At 43.4% G+C, this 20436-nt stretch overlaps 2 protein-coding genes across 3 annotated transcripts in view; one reads left to right on the plus strand and one right to left on the minus strand.

Annotated features, from left to right (window-relative positions):
- The window catches only part of NCAPG (non-SMC condensin I complex subunit G), a 33380-nt gene extending 14275 nt beyond the window's left edge, over window positions 1-19105 (minus strand). Inside the window, exons 1-11 of one of the 2 annotated variants that reach the window (XM_081332961.1) lie at window positions 19052-19105; window positions 17656-17765; window positions 16708-16914; window positions 15162-15390; window positions 8196-8341; window positions 7133-7217; window positions 5898-6090; window positions 3527-3667; window positions 2906-3046; window positions 1625-1748; window positions 276-365 (exon numbers count right to left, since the gene is read on the minus strand). In XM_081332961.1, coding sequence (XP_081189087.1) covers window positions 276-365; window positions 1625-1748; window positions 2906-3046; window positions 3527-3667; window positions 5898-6090; window positions 7133-7217; window positions 8196-8341; window positions 15162-15390; window positions 16708-16914; window positions 17656-17763 — 1464 coding nt within the window. In that variant the 5' untranslated portion in view covers window positions 17764-17765; window positions 19052-19105. Of the gene's footprint in view, window positions 1-275; window positions 366-1624; window positions 1749-2905; window positions 3047-3526; window positions 3668-5897; window positions 6091-7132; window positions 7218-8189; window positions 8342-15161; window positions 15391-16707; window positions 16915-17655; window positions 17766-19051 lie in introns of both variants that reach the window. The other variant, XM_081332960.1, reaches the window with a different exon arrangement.
- LCORL (ligand dependent nuclear receptor corepressor like) overlaps window positions 1-20436 on the plus strand; it is a 246480-nt gene that overhangs the window by 215327 nt on the left and 10717 nt on the right. The gene's annotated exons all lie outside the window — the stretch shown is intronic.

The following is a 20436-nucleotide window of genomic DNA, read 5'->3' on the forward strand; positions in this document are numbered from 1 at the left end:
ATTTGTACTAAAAAATTTTGTGTTACTAAACTATCGATTAACCCAGCCACCACGTTGCTTTTTTAAATACTTAAATTTAACAAAATTTATTTTTAAAAAAGGAAATAAAAATCAATTGCCATCATTACCAAGATTTATAAAAACTTTGAAAATTTGCCCTCTCCATTCCATATCATTCATATTTTTCAGAAGCTGCAGGAAAAAAATGCAATCACTTGTAGTTATTTCATTTTAAAACACTGAATTGCTTAAAAAGTGGAACAATCTCCCCATACCTTAAGCTCTTGTTTTCTTATCTCACTTGCATCTTGCTGCTTGTCTACTGTCACAATGGTTTCCCGCGCCTCTGAAATTATTTCAGCAACCTGAAAATGTAAATAAGCACCAACCTGAAATTGTAACATGTCTGGAGAACTTATTTTATTCCTGTCATTAAAGCTAAAAAACAAACAACACTAATTTCTGGAGGAAATTTGGGAGAAACTTACATCATTAAAAAAAATCTCTACACAGCCACAAAACTTCATGTGAAGCCTTTGCATTGCTGGTGCTTTTGAGAAAATAGTATTTCTTGTTCCTCGGAAGGAGTCTGCTTTAGTAAAAGTTACTAAAAGTTATCTTGAGCATCCTAAGGCCATGTTGGATCTCTATGCCACAAGTCTTCTCCCATTCTGACTTTTCAATGAGCCCATCTAGCTTGATTTCCATATCAGGAACATCAACCTTCACAACTGGGAGGAAAACTAGTAGTGTCTCTCATCTATCGAGAGGACAAGCAAATATGCTCTGATGAGGATGTTTATAGAAAAATCTAGTTAATCACTCACAGTTGCAAACTAGCCAAGATCTTGAAAAGTGCTTTATTAAATATAAATGTATGAATCATTCAGGGGTGACATGATAGCAATCTTCCAATATCTGAGGGGTTGTCACAGAAAAGAAGGGATCAACCTATTCTCCAAAGCACCTGCAGGCAGAACAAGAAGCAATGGATGGAAACTAATCAAAGAGAGAACCAACTAGAAATAAAGAGAAATTTCCTGTAGGTGAGAACAATAAATCAGTGGAACAGCTTGTCTCCAGAAGTCATGGGTGCTCCATTGCTGGAGGTTTTCAAAAGATCAGACAATCACTTGTCTGGATTAGTATAAGGCAACGGCCCCCTACCTTTTGGATGCCAGGGTCTGGTTCTGTGGAAGGCGGTTTTTCTGTGGGCCAGGATGGGGATTTTGCATGCTGCCTAGGTCCCATATGTGTGCGGATGGGACTTCACTTGCTTGCACAGCCTGATTCCTGTCGGGCCGTGGACCAGTGCCTATCCGTGGCCCAGGGATTCAGGACCTCTCGTACAGGGTCTCCTGCTCGAGCAAGGCGTTGGACTAGAAGACACCCAAGGTCCCTTCCAACTGTTATTCTACATATATTCTGTAATTTTTCTAAATATATGAATATTTACACCTGAAGCTGTCAAGGACAACTCTAGTCAACTGTTTTTTTAACATCCAAAAAAGCAAACTTTTTACAAAGGAGAAATGGATTCAAAATAGGTACTTTGGCTAATGTAATTGCTCTGAAGATTTCCCTAAAGGATTAAACTTTCAAAGTTGCAACCAAAAGAACATACCATCTGGATTCTTCGGTCATCATCCTTCAAAAGGCAAAGCAACTTTTCCATAAGATTAGATACAAGGGATGTTGACAAGGTTGGAATCATAAGAATTTTTTGTAGGACACTCAGCAATCTCTTCCTTAAAAAAGAAAGAAAGCAATACTCATGTTTTTTAGTTTAAAATCCAAGGAATCGTTATTTGGGGGTGGGTTGATGCCTGTATTTCTGATATATGGACATCACTGTTTCCTGCCAATGAACACAATTTCAAATCCCAAATGTTACAATTAGGGTTTCTTCTCTGCTTAGGAATATTGTAATACATGGAAAAACCCTTCCCTGTAAAGATATAAAAGACAAGCTCAGACTGAAACAGAGAAGAAAGCTTATTTGGCTACAGTGATGTCTGCCTCTACTACACACACTCTCAGTCCATGAAATTCTGGGAAAAGGGAAACTTTTTAGAGTGAAAATGTTCTGCGGCCGGACTACAACTGCCCAGCCTAGATGGTCAACTGGATATTCTTAAATCTCAATTATTTCTATTGATGTTCTCTGCCCCATTTATATTTCTGAATCCATTTTTTCTGGGTGATTCTTTCCCTCAACATCTGATGATTCTCTGACAGAGGAACTGAATTGAACAGCAAGGCTGGATTTTCCCTGTTGTTCTTCCAAAGGACCGGATAACACCAGGGAATGGGCCTCAAAAATATGAATCCCAATGAAAAAAAATGTCAAGCATGAGTTGTAATGTCATCACATGAACCTCTTTCATACATGGGTCCTAACAAGGAACACGAGCAGAGAAGTCATAGGCTGTATTAGGAGATTGTATTGTTGATGATCTAAGACATGTTTTCTCTGCATGGAGAAAGCAACATCACCCTCTTCATTGTAGATGAGGTACATAATTGGTGTTCTGAAGACCTGTTTTCAGACCCAACTATAGACAACTCACAGACCAGATGCTCCTCATTCTTGCTCTCTTACAGATTATCCCCCATTTTTGAAATTAATGCAACCATTACTTTCTTTTCTACTGCAAAACATTTATATTACATGATTGTAAGTACCATACCCCTTTGGCTCAAAACAACTATGAGTGGAATATTTACAAACCACTTGAATTGATGTGAATATCTTAACTTGGTTTGCTCAAAGGGATATCATCAGACAATATCCCTCCAAGTCAACCTGTTCCTTTCTATAAGCATTTTAAAATATATCTTGTAAAAAAAATTACCCTTCACAATTGCCTAAAACAATTGCATGGGGTTTTTTTTACAGTCTTACCTGCCTCCTTCTTCAGTGATATCCATGCAGCCGATCATTAGAATTAACTGCTGACCTATAAATTCCTTGGTCATCAATTGCTCAATGCAGGCCAAATCTTCCTTTTCTTCCTGACTGAGTACTGGAACGCTTTGAAAGTAGCTTAAGGATAACAAAATCAAAAGGGATTAAAATTTATCTCCTTGCCAATCCCAGGCTAATGTATTAATTCACAGCCCTTTCAAATTACAGCTCAACACACTTCCCAAAGACAGCAATGTGGTTTTTGATCTTCTCCTGATCTTTGTCAATGGCTGAATATTTAGAAAATTTTAGATGGATAATGCAAAATCACAAGATATCTGAAAGTTTTTCTCCTTTACGCAGCATGGTACTACGAATCTGACTACACAACTCATCCATTCTATTTTAACCCCCTTTATTATTTCTGCAGCATCCCCCGCCCATCAGATATCTTCATTATTAACAGATCTTTTAAAAATCAATTATTCCAAAATGCATATTCCAAAATGGCATCAGAGAACCTTAACACCAATACAAATAAGAATGATAACTGTAAGAATAAAGCAGAAGGTATATCAAACAGACATTGCAATTTTTGAATTAATTGTGTTAATTTACCTCAATAGATAATCCGCATAGATAGCAGGCTCTGGGAGGACTTCTTCTAAGAATTCTTCTCCTTTGGATTTCAAGTGCTCACAAAGAGCTTTCCAATATAAGGCACTCTCTGCAGTCAGTTTTTCTATTGGAATAGTTTTCCTTCAAATGAAGCACATGGGGCGCTATTAAGTTTCCATCAAAAACAAAAACAAAAAAACTCAATTCTTTTCTTATGTTATATAAACTAGGAAATTTCAGAAAGCAATCACTGCAAGCTAATTTACCTATATCTACATTAAAACAAGTTTCTGAAATGTATCACTGTGTTTTGATATTTATCTTTAAGAAATAATGTTATGAGTATGCTGTTGATGAAAAGTTAAAGAAATAGATTTTGTTCTCTAATATTTCCCTATTTATTTTTGTGTTTCTTTCATATCCATCATAATCTAGTATGTTTTTGTGGTTTATAAAATCTATAACATAGCAAAACTAAAACGTCAACAAAATGATTAAAATAAAACAATTTTAGATGATGGTGGCCTATACGCATATAAGTTGGTGGCCTATATAATTTTTATAAGATGTTAGCCTACAAGCCTGTTTGATTTCTATATAAATAAACAAACTCAGTCCCACCTCAAGAACTGTACTAAGAACAAAAAACATAAATAAGAATAAAATATGACAATATATAGATTTAGAAACATATTCTCCAATTATACCTCCTTTTCCCAGTCCACTTCATTTATACATGTCACGAGTGTTAAATAGTGGGTTCCGGACCGCATGGCCAAGATGGATGACTCAGGACACCAGGAGTCAGCATTCCAACTCTTTATTGATGTAGCACAGGCTGGGCGAACAAAGGGGCAACTGTCCCATTTATATACCTAGCCAGGTATACTTGGAACCAATCCCATTATCTGGATTTCCCACCAAAGACTACCCAGCCAATCCGGACAGGGCACCCTGCCACCTGGTGGTGTCAGTGGCTTATACCTGTGTAACATCCCCTATGTACATAACACCCCTTCCCCCCATACAAAAGAACAATGGAAACATACATAATAAACATACTAATGAAAAAAAAACCTGCAGTGTGGAGCTTGCTTTATCACATAAAACCCTAGTCCTCAAGACCTTACATAGTCCTTGAGGTACGCCGGTGGCCTATGAATTCTTGCTGACCGTTTCACTGTTTGCCCCATGTTTTGGTCAACTGGGTCTGCAATGGGGTCATCAATTGGGTCGCCAACTGAGTCCCAATTCCGAGCCCTATCCACCCCTATGTCATTGTGCTGCTCTGGAATCACAGTTTGTGGTTTTTCAGGGTGTCTCTTCCTCAACTGGTCAATGTGTCTTCTCACCTCACGACCCTCCTCCACCTCTACAATGTATGATACAGGCCCCGTTTTGTCGACTACCACCCCCTGAATCCAGGGATGCCCATGACCATAGTTCCGGGCCCAAACCATTTCACCTATGTTAAGTTCTCTGGAGGTGACCATTTAGGGTTGCTCCTCTTGTGCTGCCACTCTGTCAGGGTGAAGTCTGTTCAACTTAGTAATAAGGCGCCAAACCCAACGTAACTCAGCAGGACTCTTGCCTGTCGCTGTGCATGGTGTGGTATGTTGTGCCAACAGAAACTGATCCCACCTTCGTCGCCAGTGTTAAATAGTGGGCTCCGGACCGCATGGCCAAGATGGACGACTCAGGACACCAGGAGTCAGCATTCCAACTCTTTATTGATGTAGCACAGGCTGGGCGAACAAAGGGGCAACTGTCCCATTTATATACCTAGCCAGGTATACTTGGAACCAATCCCATTATCTGGATTTCCCACCAAAGACTACCCTGCCAATCTGGACAGGGCACCCTGCCACCTGGTGGTGTCAGTGGCTTATATCTGTGTAACATCCCCTATGTACATAACGAGCTTAACCTTTTTAAAAAATAAACATACCACAATTGGTTGTTACATGCAACGTGTTTAAACCTTAAGTTATGTTTGACTATTAGAGTGCTATCTGAACCTACCACTACAAGAAGGCCTAATCGTATTTTGGTAACATGCTGGGAGTATTAATTTTTTTAAAAGCCAAGTATTGGCATTGCTGGCTGGGGAATTCTGGGAGTTGAAGTCCACACATCTTAAAGTTGCTAAGGTTCAGAAACTTTGACATAGGAAGGCTCAAAACACACAGTTGCACTAGTTTCATTAAGAATATGGGCAGGAAATTTTGCGTGTGTTAAAAACAAAGAGCTACTAAATCCAACTGAAGCATCATGGAATATAATTTTAGAGGCAGAAGACTATAATGTTCCTGCTAGAGAATGCACATTACTCTAACCCAAGTAAAGACAGCCACAGCTGTATTACCCCTACCTGTCATCAAGTTCTGAAAACTTTTTAATCAGATCTTGGAGGGGAGACAGCAGGAACATAGCATTAAGGGCTAGAATACCCACTTCGGGGCAACTCTCCACATCCAGATGATGAAGCAATTCTAAAACATTTCCTTCAGCTAGTCGTAACCAAGCTTGGAGAAGCTGTTTCTTTACCATTTCTTTCACACTTTCTATTAGAGACAGAAAGGATTTCCACATCAGATGCACATACATACACACGTGCTACATATAGCATATATATGTTTGTCTGAATAATCTCTGTTTCTCTCTCTCTCCCTTCCTCCCCAAAACATTACAAGTACTTTGTAAAGCAGGATTCAGAATCTTCACTACAGGTAGTCCTTGACTTACAACTATTTGTTTAACAACAGTCTATGGTGCTTACAGCCCATCCTGGAGGTTACGACTGTCTTACTACTCCCACAATCACGATCGCAATTTGGAATAAAGGCAACTGACTCAAATTTACAGCACTTACAGTGTCCTGTGGTCACAGGATCACGATTTGTGGTCTTCAAAGGTGGCTTCCCACAAAATTAATGGGGGGAAAAGCCCAGATTCACTTAACAACCATGTGATTCACTTAATGACCATGGTGGTTCACTTGATGTTAATGAATCTTTAAAGCCTCAGTATGTTTTTCTTTGTCCCCTTTTATACTCAACAGAATAAAGTGGGTTCCTTTTGAGTCTTATATCTTTTTCTCTTCCAAGACTAAATTTCTTCTGACTTAAAGGTTCCTACATTCATCTACACCAGACATGAGCACTATCTGGCTCTTTGGCTGTCTCTGTCCAGCCCATAGCCACAGTCCTATTGGTTCAGCCCTCCACAACAGTCTGTTTCCCATGTGCCCCCTTGGGAAATTAACACTCCCCACCCACCCACCCCTGATTTACACTGTCTTTCACCTTCTCAGATAAGAAGAGTAAAATTGAGTCTAGGGGAGAGTAAAGATTCCCACAGAAGAGATGTTGTATATATATATATAATTTATCATATTACTTTTATTATAATTCTGTTTCTGACCTTATGACTATAATAGTTACCTGCTTTGATTACTATTGCTCCTAAGAACATCCCAATGGTTTCAAAGGCAGTTACTTTAAATTAAATATCCTGTCTCCCATCACTATCTACACACACATTAAACATGTATTGGAAAAAATAAAACTGCTTTAAAACATTTAAATTAAAATAAAAATATTTTACCTGATCTATCATTAAGTCCTTGCTGCAAAAGATTTACTCTCTGGGCTATTGTCAAAGCCTTGACATGAACTTTTTCTGCCAACACCTTTAAAAAATGTTTTCACATAATTTTGCTTTTGAATAGGATGGATTAATAGCATATAAAGCAAAATACACTGAAACAATTTGCAATGTGCCTCTGAAACTGTAAACAGACAAGTCACAAAGCTAACACAACTGTAGAATAAGACATTCTGCAAAACTTTTTCTTCAAAAAAAAAGCAGTTGACATCCCAATACCCTAAGAAATATCAGATGCAACTTAAGACCATAGCTGCTTTATTATATCCTGCCATTTAAAAATAAATCATGTATTCTTATGGTGACTCATTTTGTGCCCTCAAAGTGAACACCTAAGATCTTCAAATGGTGATGCTCATTTCCTGTCCATAGAGAATCTTTTTAACCAGTGCATAAATCCAAGTCCAGGAAAGATTTGTGAGTGGTACCAACGTTAGCCACTTTGGCTGATAGGATTGTTCTTTTGAACAGACTGGGCAAATATTTTGATGTGGGTGTTCTGTTAGTTCCTACCTATAACTGTCTGAATGGTATGGCAGTTTGCAATCATATTAAACAGTTAATAAAATAACTCTCCAACATTTATGTTTCTGATGAACTTAGGATGTAGAATGTCATATAAAATCACAGAGGATGAAGCATAGCAGCTGAAGTAGCCAGTACTCGACTTCAACTCTCAGCAGTATGAAATTAACTTATTAGCTAATGATAATACTAATGCATTTACACCCACAGAAAGCAGTACAAAAATAGGGTTGTCTCCCATCTTTCTGGGACTATTTCAAAGAAAGATCTCCAGGTAAAACCAAAGGAGATTTTCAGCACTTCAGCACACATCACCTGAGCAGTGCTTTCTGCAGATACTGATAAAAACAAACTTTTCTGTTAAATTGAAAGTATTTTCTTACAGTGTGATCCATACATGTTCTTCTACCAGCTAAATTCTCTAATAGTTTGTATAATCATAACACAGAGAATAAATAGCAAGTGACATTACCAGCACCTGATATGCTAATTTCCTGACTGTTTCCTTTATATCCATAGTACGACCAATAATTTTGGACAGAGTTTTAACTGATGGACTAATGCAAGACAACACAGCACGTCTTACTTCTGAGTTGGAGTCAGTCTCAATTAAACTGTTGTAAACTGAGAAGAAAAAAAGTATTGTGACAGGTTTGTTAGTGATAAGAATATCAACATAAATAAAACAGAATGCAGAAATGCAGAAATTCTCCAAAACATTCAAGCTTACAAGCTTAGAGACCCAGCCAGCTAAATCTCAGCAGGAGCTATCTAAGCATCTCAGGAGGACTGTCTTGTGTTCCACACTTCATAGGATTGTTATTAATAAACTCTTTGTAGCCAAAATCTTGTGTAAAGCTGGATGATTCCCACAGGAAATGCTTACTACCAACTACTCTTGGAGCCTGATTTGCTATTAGTTAAGCTCCTTCTTTACAAACAAAAATTCTTTCTCTGGGAAAATAATAACAAAAGGTAATAGAAATTTAACACACATTTTGTTCACAACATTGATAAGATTTTGGTAACATTTTTGTTCTACTAGGCATCTCTTTCAACATATTATTATTATTATTATTATTATTATTATTATTATTATTATTATTATTATTATTATTATTATTATTATTATTAATTTAATTTCTACACCGCCCTTCTCCCGAAGGACTCAGGGCGGTGTACAGGGCAATAAAAATACGATAAAAATACAATGTACAAAAGTTAAAAAATAAGATTAAATAGAACTAGCCCATTACAATAAATAATTAAACATTTTATTTATTTTTTTTATTTAATTTAATTTTTATACCGCCCTTCTCCCGAAGGACTCAGGGCGGTGTACAGGGCAATACAATAAAATACAATATATAAAAATTAAAAAATATTAAATACAATGGCCCAATTCAATAAATTAATACAAAACGTTAAAATACCCCTAAACCCATCAGACCAGGCCGGCTTGTTCAAATAAATATGTTTTTAGGTCACGTCGGAAGGAGCGAAGGTCGGGAGCAGTCCGGAGCTCCACCGGTAAACGGTTCCAAAGGTCTGGCGCGCCCACAGAGAACGCCCTCCCCCTGGGGGCCGCCAGTCGACACTCTTTGACCGACGGCACCCTAAGGAGGCCCTGTCTGTGGGAGCGCACTGGACAAAGGGAAGTTGATGCCGGCAGCAGGTGCTCCCGTAAGTAACCCGGACCCATGCCATTTAGGGCTTTATAGGTTGTAACCAGCACCTTGAATCTTACCCGGAGGGCAACTGGAAGCCAATGCAGCTCACGGAGTAGAGGTGTTACATGGGAGTATCGGGAAGCCCCCACCACCACTCGCGCGGCTGCATTCTGCACCAGCTGGAGCCTCCGAGTAGTCCTCAAGGGCAGCCCCATGTAAAGAGCATTGCAGTAGTCTAGCCGGGAGGTCACGAGCGCATGGGTGACTGTGCGTAGCGCATCTCGGTCTAGATAGGGCCGCAACTGACGCACCAGGCGAACCTGGGCGAAAGCCCCCCTAGTCACAGCTCCTATATGATCATCCAAGGAGAGCTGTGAATCTAGGACACCCAAGTTGCGAGCCCTATCTACGGGGGGTAATATCTCACCCCCCATAATTAACGATGGAATATTCTGAATTTCCCGAGACGCCGGTACACACAGCCACTCAGTCTTGTCAGGGTTGAGCCGAAGCCTGTTCCTCCCCATCCAGACCCGGACCGCCTCCAGGCAACGGGACATCACGGAGAGGGCATCACTGGGGTGGTTTGGGGTAGAAATAAAAGCTGGGTATCATCAGCATATTGATGATACCCAACCCCAAAACCATGAATGATCTCACCCAGCGGCTTCATATAGATGTTGAACAGGAGAGGCGAGAGGACCAACCCCTGAGGAACTCCACAAACAAGAGGCCTCGAGGCCGACCTCTGCCCTCCTGCCAACACCGACTGTGAACGTCCCAGGAGGTAGGAGAACCACCGTAAAACGGTGCCTCCCACTCCCAACCCCCAAAGACGCCGCAGTAAGATACCATGGTCGATGGTATCAAAAGCCACTGAGAGGTCTAATAGGACTAGGACAGAGGAGCAACCTCTGTCCCGAGCCCGCCAGAGATCATTCACCAGCGCGACCAATGCCGTCTCCGTGCTGTACCCGGGCCTGAAGCCCGATTGGTACGGGTCTAGATAATCAGCTTCCTCCAGGAACAGAGGGAGCTGCTGTGCTACCACACTCTCAACAACCTTCGCAAGGAAGCGAAGGTTGGAGACTGGACGAAAGTTGTTTAAAACAGCTGGGTCCAGGGCAGGCTTCTTGAGGAGGGGTCTCACCACCGCCTCCTTCAAGGCGGCGGGAAAACTACCCTCATTCAGAGAAGCAGTTATCACTGCCTGGAGCCAGCCTCGTGTCCCATCCCGAGCCGAATAAACCAGCCAGGAGGGGCATGGGTCCAATAAACACGTGGTGGAACTCAGCCTCCCCATAATCCTGTCCACCTCTTCCGGAGTCACAGGGTCGAACTCCTCCCAGATGACATCGACAAGACCACCCATGTTCTCACCCTCAGACTCTGCCCAGTCGGAGGCCAAACCGGTCCGGATCCGAGCAACTTTGTCCCGACAGATGCTGGCTAAACTCCTCGGCGCAACTCTGCAAGGGCTCCTCCCTCACCTCCTGATTCAGGAGGGAGCGAGTCACCCTAAACAGGGCGGCCGGGCGATTATCTGCGGACGCGATGAGGGCAGCAAAGTAGTTTGACCTCGCTGTCCTCATCGCCGCGAGATAAGACCTAGTGAAGGACCTTAGTCGCAATCGGTCGGATTTAGACCGGCTGGACCTCCAACAGCTCTCTAGGCCCCGTCTCTGACGCTTCATCTCCTGGAGCTCCGCGGAAAACCACGGAGCCCACTGGGATCTGCACCGGGTCAGGGGCCGCATGGGTACAACTTGGTCGAGTGCCTCAGTGGCTGCCTTTTCCCAGGCTTCCACTAGGGTCTCGGCCAAGCTGTGAACTAAGGCGGCAGGTGGGGACTCAAGGGCCGCCCGGAACCGCTCAGGGTCCATTAGGCGCCTGGGGCAGAACCATCTAGTTGGTTCAACAGCCCCACAACGGGGATTGGCAAAATGGAAGACCAGCCGCAGGAGATGATGATCGGTCCATGACAGGGGCGTAACAATTGGAGAGCCCCCACCCAGATCATCCAACCACTGGCCAGATAGAAAAATCAAATCGAGCGTGTGACACACCCCCCATGAGTCGGGCCCTGAATTACTTGCGTCAGGTCCATGGCCGCCATGGAAGCCATGAACTCCTGAGCTAAGTCAGATGATCCCCCCAGGGATGGCAGATTGAAGTCACCCAAAATTATAAATCTGGGGAACTCAATCACGAACCCCGAGAGGATATCGAGAAGCTCAGGCAGGGCTGCTGCTATGCGACTAGGCGAAAGGTACACAAGCAGCAAGCCCAACTGAGCCCTAGGGCCACATCTCATGAGGAGAGACTCACACCCGGCTATTTGGACAACGGTGGCCTCCCGCGGACATAAGGTCTCCCTCATGACTACCGCCACACCCCCGCCCCTACCCTGAGCCCGAGGCCGGTGCAGCACCCGGAAACCCGGTGGGCAAATATCAACCAGGGGGACACCTCCCTCTGGGCCCAACCAGGTCTCCGTGATGCAAGCCAGGTCCGCACGCTCCTCCTCAACCAAATCACGGATGAGCGGGGCCTTATTAACTACGGACCTGGCATTGAAATACACAAGCCTGAGCTCAGGTGGCTGCTCATCCCTGTTCCCGGGACCACGGGACGAAACCAGAGGGTCGGAGCGCATCACCGCTTGAAGACAGCGGGGGCGCACTCCCGGGTATTGATACGGCCCTCTGTTCGAGCATCTGCTGCCATTCCCTAACGTCGTGCGAATAGGTACTCCCACACCCCGCTCCGGGGCCCCGGAGGCAACCCGCCCAAGCCCTGTCCGACCGTGATCTATTCCAGGCCTGGCCTGAACAGCGAATGGTGGACACCCCCCAAAATCCAACCAAGAACGCAAACCCTCCCCCCTCCCTAACCCTATAAAATATTTAGATAAGAAACAAATCAGGAGCCTCTTCTTAAATTTATACAAGGGGTTCCTGTCCCTACCAAACCATCTCTCAGGGTCCCAATAATTGGGCCCGTCATCAAGAGGAGAAATAGAAAAACAGGCGGGTCGCACCCAGGAAGGGGGGGTACCCCTGAGAGCGAGTAAATCTGTGCTGGAGTAATGTAAACAAGCCATAATCGTCCATTACTAAATAAAATACCCCAAACCCATTAGACCAGGCCGGCTTGTTCAAATAGGTAAGTTTTCAGATCACGGCAGAAAGAGCGGTCAGGAGCCATCCGGAGCTCAACCGGTAATTGATTCCAAAGGGCGGGCGTGCCCACAGAGAATGCTCTCCCCCTGGGGGCCGCCAGCCGACACTCTCTGACCGGCGGCACCCTGAGGATGCCCTCTTTGTGGGAGCGCACAGGACGAAGGGAAGTTGACGCCGGCAGCAGGTGCTCCCATAAGTAATCCGGACCCATGCCATTTAGGGCTTTATAGGTAATCACCAGCACCTTGAATCTCACCCGGAGGGCAACTGGAAGCCAATGCAGCTCGCGGAGTAAAGGTGTTACATGGGAGTATCGGGAGACTCCCAACACAACTCGCGCAGCTGCACTCTGCACCAGTTGGAGCCTCCGAGTGGTCTTCAAGGGTAGCCCCATGTACAGAGCATTGCAGTAGTTTATACGAGAGGTCACGAGCGCATGGGTGACTGTACGCAGGGCATCCTGGTCCAGATAGGGTCGCAACCGGTGCACCAGGCGAACCTGGGCAAAAGCCCCCCTGGTCACAGCTCCTATATGATCTTCCAGATTGAGCTGTGAATCCAGGAGGACACCCAAGTTGCGAGCCCTATCTACGGGGGGGGGGGTAATAACTCACCCCCCATGGTTAAAGATGGAATAACCTGAATTTCCCGAGATGCCGGCACGCACAACCACTCAGTCTTGTCGGGATTAAGCTGAAGCCTGTTCCTCCCCATCCAGACCCGAACCGCCTCCAGGCAACGGGACATCACGTCGAGGGCATCACTGAGTTGGTTCGGGGTAGAAAGAAAAAGTTGGGTATCATCAGCGTACTGATGATACCCCACCCCGAAACCACGAATGATCTCACCCAGCGGCTTCATATAGATGTTGAACAGGAGAGGCAAGAGGACCGACCCCTGAGGAACTCCACAAACGAGAGGCCTCGAGGTCGACCTCTGCTCTCCTGCCAGCACCGACTGCGAACGTCCCAGGAGGTAGAAGGAGAACCACTGGAGAACAGTGCCCCACACTCCCAACCCCCTGAGACGCCGCAGTAAGTTACCATGGTTGATGGTATTGAAAGCCGTTGAGAGGTCTAATAGGACTAGGACAGAGGAACAACCCCTGTCCCGAGCCCACCAGAGATCATTCACCAGCGCAACCAATGCCGTCTCCGTGCTGTACCCGAGCCTAAAGCCCGATTGGTACGGGTCTAGATAATCAGCTTCCTCCAGGAACATAGGGAGCTGATGCGCCAGCATGCTCTCAACAACCTTCGCAAGAAAGCGAAGGTTGGAGACCGGACAATAATTGTTCAAAATAGCCGGGTCCAGGGCAGGCTTCTTGAGGAGGGGTCTCACCACCGCCTCCTTCAAGGCGGCGGGAAAACTACCCTCACTCAAAGAAGCAGTTATCACTGCCTGGAGCCAGCCTCGTGTCCCCTCCCGAGCCGCATAAACCAGCCAGGAGGGGCACGGGTCCAATAAACACGTGGTGGAGCTCAGCTTCCCCATGATCCTGTCCACATCTTCCGGAGTCACAGGATCAAAATCTTCCCAGATAACATCACCAAGACCGCTCGCGTCATCTCCGTCAGACTCTGCCCAGTCGGAGTCCAGACCGGTCTGAATCCGAGCGATTTTGTCCGCCAGATGTTGGCTAAACTCCTCGGCACGACCCTGCAAGGGCTCCTCCCTCACCTCCTGATTGAGGAGGGAGCGGGTCACCCTAAATAGGGCGGCCGGGCGATTATCTGCGGACGCGATGAGGGTAGCAAAGTAGTTAGACCTTGCCGCCCTCATCGCCGCGAGATAAGACCTCATAGAGGACCTCAGTCGCAATCGGTCGGATTCAGACCGGCTGGATCTCCAACAGCTCTCTAAGCCCCGTCTCCGACGCTTCATCTCCTGGAGCTCCGTGGAAAACCATGGAGCCCACTGGGATCTGCGCCGGGTCAGGGGCCGCATGGGTACAACGCGGTCAAGTGCCTCCGTGGCTGCCTTTTCCCAGGCTTCCACCAAGGCATGATGAGAACAAAACTATTCTAACAATTCATATAAATCACGAGTGTCAAACTGCTGGCCCATGGGCCAGACATGTCATACGAAGCTGCGCCCACCCCATTGCCGGCAATGGCAAAATCATCCCGATACATTGTGCGACGTCACGTGACATTGTGTTTGACATGTCTAATATAGATGATAACAATGGGCAACACACAAATTTAACAAATAAGTTCACACTGGTTGTCCACCAAGCCCTCTCCCAAGTTAACTATGAATAATAATCTCAGCTGCCAAATCAGTCAATCCAAATCTTGCCAAGATGGCCCTGTACCCATCTTCAATGCTAGTTTCCACTCAAGAAAGGTGACTAGATGAAAATTAAATTATGCCTTTTTGACATCAATTTCTAGACTTCCTTGTTTACATTTCTTCAGTCAGTTCTATATGTTAATAATTGAAACCTGACTGCCAAAAATCAAAAACAATGTAAGTTTGATGAGTTTTTGCCATATTAAATACTAGATAAAGTTAAAATATTGCAGCTTTTTTAAAAGATCAGCAGAAATAAGAAGTTTAATAAACCACATGACTTGGCAAGCAATGTACCATTAACAACTGGACACTGGTCATCCTTGGGGTCCTGAAGCCTGGACAAAGCCAACACAGCTTGGATTCTCACATTTGGTACTTTGTCTCTTGCTCTGAGCTGCATAGCAGTGTTAATCTGATCAAACAGTTTGTCTTCGATCTGGGCATTCTCTGGCAGACTTCCCAAAAGTTTATTAATAAGTTGGCACACACGAAATCTAACTGCATTGCTGTTAGCAGGATGGGACTTAAAAGACAAAGAGAGATTCTTAAGCATTCATTGTTATTATGATTATACACAATTATAGATTTTAAAATTTGTACCTCAGCTACTATTGTGTGGTCAGAGCTTTTATATAGCTCTGGTTACACAATAGTTCAGGGCTTTTCAACCAGTGGTACAGGTACAACCTGTGGTACATTGGCACCTGGCAGATGTTATGCAACCATCCTAGAAAAGTGGTGGAGGGGGAGGGGAATGAGCTGAACCGGTGGCAGCACCACACAAGCCTGAGCGAGATGGCTGGAGCTGCAGGGCTGTCAGGGATGAGCGGAAGCGCCAGGATCAGCGCCAGGCTCCAGCTGAAGCTCAGCGCTAATCCTGGCACTTCTGAGCCCAGAAGAAGCGCCGATCAGGTGGAATGTTGCAGCAACTCCAGGGTCTTGTTATTTACATTCAGATGTCTTGTTATTTACATTCAGATGGTCACAGTGTCCCAGGGTCATGTGAAGTGACCAAAACCTGCTGTAACCACCCAGCAGAGGAGGGGGGGAATAAAAACCCAACACCCCACCCCCGCTGCCAATCCTCAACAGAAATGCTCACAACAATGAAAACCTCGGACAGGAAGAAGAGCGCCGCCGGGCAGGCAGGTGTCTTGCTCGGCTGTGGCTTGGGGGGCACTTTTTTCAGTACCACTGAAAAACAGTCACTAAGCGAACTGTTGTAAATCAAGGACTACCTGTACTTCATCACTTTTTTCCTTTTTATTTTGGTCATTAAGTTTTTGACACCTTGCTAGGCGACTGGTGGTACTTGGATGTTGCCATATCCTAAAAGTGGTACAATGGGTGAAAAGGTTGAAAAGCCCTGCAATAGTAGCTGAAGTACAAATTTTACTATTTTGTTTACAATGACAAAAAAATCCAACACATTAATTTATTTCCCCTTTCTGAAGCACAGAAAATCTGCCCCAGCTCAGAAATGCTCTGCACAATACTTTTGCTTAAAGACAGCAATTTTCATTTGTAGAATTAATCTGTGGAAGCCACAGATTTAAGCATAACACAGAAATATTGAATAGAAATGGCTCTCCTGTACAAATGAATTTCAGAAAGTCTAACTTAAGAACAACTAATCAACTGCTTTGTACTGCTTTTCTTAACTAAGGCAGAAAAAGATAAAGCTTTCCCTCCCAATGTAATACTAATGCACATAGATTAATATGTATTGGGCCATTAATAGCTTATTTTCAAAGTTTTGGATGGTGTTGGATACATATTTTAATGAAAGTTTTTATCTATGTAGTACCAATTATTTCTTATTACTTTACAGATATGGTACCTCAAGGAGAAAGGCGAATAGGTAATTTAGGAAGGAATTCTCCATTTCCTCTTCTTCAGCACCCTCTTTCTCTGAATTATACAATGAAGTCAGAAATTTGGCCACAAAATTTATCACTTGTTCCACTGCAGGTTCTCGTTTGTAGATTACCATGGCATACTTCAGGTAATGAACAAACTTTTCATGAAAACAGTCCTTGTCCTGTAACTAGAAGCAAGAATTAACCCATAAGTTCTTGGAAAAAAGGTTAGATACATCAAACAAAAGGTCAAACTCCAAAGAATTCGGTCAAGACATTTGCAGACCATCTTGCTAATACATCCCATTCAAAATATTATTCTCACCAGTATTTCTCCTTAAACTGGCTCTTAAACCAGACATTCCTACAGCATGAGCAATGTTGGGAAGTTAGTTCCACAATTACAGGAGGAGCACAAAATACCCATACAACTTTAGAAAGAGACCATCCACTATTAGCACTTCATTTTTCTACATGCAGATGATGAGATAGAGTGACTGATGCAATGAACATAAATTTGGGCAAACTCCATGGAGGGCGGGGGGGGGGGGCTGATGTGCTATGGTCCATGAAGTCGCAAAGAGTTGTAGACAACTGAACATTTTTTCTTGTTCTTTCTCACTGATGGGTCTCTCTCTCTAGCTACTGAAATGTCAAATATCCATACTTGTTTCTTTGGAATTATAAATATGTCTGGCTTATTAGGGGCTAAATGGAAATCCCATAGGATCTTAACCTTCTTGTTCTCAATTACTACCATCCTCCTCTTATTATTTTTTTCCCATTTTTACCTACTTGTTTTTGCATGCTTTCTTAAAGGCTTCATGTTTTTCACATCGGAAATATTATAAGTAAAAGAATGATTGTATAGTGACTTTTGCAAATCTACATAAGAAGTCCCACAAGAATGAATGATAAACAATACTTACCTCATTATATGTATGCTTTAAAAATATCACCAATTTGGCCTGATTTTGGTGAGGTTTTTGAGCTTCCTCAAAGGCCTTCCTAATATCAAACAACTTTTCCCCTTTCATAGCTGCAATCAGAAGGAAAAATGTAGAAAACAAATAACACCTGTCATATCAATTCCATCAACTAATTCCTTGCTTCTGCAGTGCCCAGCTGAGGAGGTGTTTCATCTTCTGCAAGTTTTCTTTGTTCAGTGCATTCCTTGATGTGAATATTTGAAAGACACAATGACCCAAGGTACACAAATACAGTATAGAAGATGTCTACAGAGATTCTCAGTCATCTAGCTCATGGTTGTCCCAAAGGTGATTTTTTTCAGGAGGCAACTGGACTTTCTTGTTCTTCTTTGAAGATGTTTCGCTTCTCATCCAAGAAGCTTCTTGGATGAGAAGTGAAACCTCTTCAAAGAAAAACAAGAAAGTCCAGTTGCCTCCTGAAAAAGCAGCTTTGGGACAACCATGACCTGGATGACTGAGAATTTCCATAGGCATTTAGCTAGGCACTTTGGGATGAATACCCTTCAAATGGTGAGTGAGTTTGAATGGACTTCCAGAAAACATTGCAGACTACAGGAATGATTTGCACTTCAGTTTGAGATTCATCCCCAACAGCCTGCGCTTGTCTTCAACAGTGAAAGGATATAGGGCAGAAAACATCCTGCAGCTAAGAAGACTCTACACACATTTGCACTACTCAGGTGACCCTGAGGACACAGATAAACCTCCAAATGGCCTCAACAACTCTCTAAAAAGAATGCAAATGACCAGCTATCTGCAAGGAATATAAATTCTTCCATTCCCCATCATCCAGTCAGAGCCGAAGAAGCTTCTTGGATGAGAAGCAAAACATCTTCAAAGAAAACAAGAAAGTCCAGATGCCTCCTGAAACAGCACCTTTGGAAATATGGAAGACATTACGTCCAATTCTTTTCTTCCTGAATACAGCTCAAGCCATTATGGCCAATTTCTCTATGATCCCAGGAAGTTTCAGCTGCTTTTAAAAGATCATCATGAAACCAAACCCAAAGCAGTAGTTTGGGTCTAGAAATGGTCCAGATCCTAATATGGGCTGCGGAGAAACATTTTTTCAATATCCTAATGGAAGGGGCATCGAAAGGTATCCACTGTCTTTCCTTTGCTCAGCCCAAGCAACAGCGCTGCAAGCCTCCGAATGGTCGGCTCGGAAGGCTGCTGAGACGCTGATGACCTTTCTCCAAAACCCTGCGGGCCCCCGCCCTCCGGTCCCTGCTGCGCCCCCACGAACGGCTGGAGAGGATCCCCTGCTGCCTCCAGGCCCAGAGAGCGCAGCGCAGTCGAGATCCCGGCGGAGGCGCAGCGCCCCGAAACTACCCACCTCACCTGCCCCCAACAGTTCTCTGCGCAGCTACGTCTCTTCCTCGCGCTCTCGAGCTATCTTCAAATTTTGAACGCTCCCGACTGGAGCGGAGAGTCTCGCGAGAGACTGGAGGTTTCGGGCGGGGTTATTTGCTGCCACTGCCGGCGGTGCTTTTGTTTTTGCAACTGCGCCCCTGTGTGCATGGTTGCACGCCCGCGGATGTTATGGAAGGATGGGCTGCAGAGGTACATGGCTAAAAATATGTTACTATTTTTGCATTATTAAAATCATTCTTCCTTTATTATTATGGCATAGGGCCAGCGACTGGGCGGGAATCTGCTGGCCGGGCTGTGAACTGAACCATTAAGCCAAACCTACTATGTTGACTTGCCATGAAGTGTAACTAATTAAAATGTCCTAATTCGCTCATTTTCAAAGTAAGTTTGTAAGGCTTTGTCAAGAAAGATTTAGGCGGCGATTATGCATTATTTTGTGGCAGAAAATACCTTAAAGCAGATATTTCAGCATGAAGGGAATCCATTGTCGGATGGACTTGAATTGAGTTTTGTTCACCTCAAATTTGGAGCAGTACGAGACAATCGATGTCCAGCGGCTTAGCTATTGAAGATGCTGCAAAAAAAAGAAATAAATAATGAACATCGTTAACAAAACAGATCGTTTCTTTTTTGTCATTATATCGTGTCCTACTTAACTAACAAAGTAAAAAAGCAACTCTATTCACATGACTTATGCAACATTTCCAAGTTACATAATTTTTTTTGTTCCCTTAACAGTTTGCTTCCGGTGCATCTATCAATTGCTGTATTTCTGAAATTTCTGGATTAATAGTTCACTTCAAAACAGATTTTTCTCAGTTCTGGTCTTGCAAGCAAATAGTTCAATTTGTGTGCAAATATGCTACAGACACACCATTGTTCCCTAAAATAATTTGGAGTGAAAGCAAGGCTATTTTAAAAGATGGGTGTTTTTTTTAACTTTTAACTTCAAAAAAATTTAAAAAATTTAAATTTTTCTTTAAAACTTTTTAAATTTAATTTTAAATTCAAGGTTTTAATTTTTCTTTTTTAAAAAATACATTTTTTTAATTTTTAGGAAAAAAAACAAACTTGTGGAAAAAGAGACTGAGTTGTGACTTGCAAAATATATGTTTGAACTTATGCCCATAGCAGACCCTAACTGTAAATGAATTATTAGAAGAAAAAGTAAAGGATCAACTCTAGTCACTCTAAAACTCAACCGACAAAGCAAAAAATTCTAACCTAAGCAAGAAGAGTATTCCCAAATAGAACACAATAGGGAACTGCTTCCTAAAAAAATGATCACATATATATGATCCCAAAGAGGAAGACTGATGGAAACATTACACTTATAGAAGAAAACAA

Source organism: Vipera berus (assembly GCF_964194415.1).
Source record: "Vipera berus genome assembly, chromosome: 7".
Lineage (NCBI taxonomy): Eukaryota > Metazoa > Chordata > Lepidosauria > Squamata > Viperidae > Vipera > Vipera berus.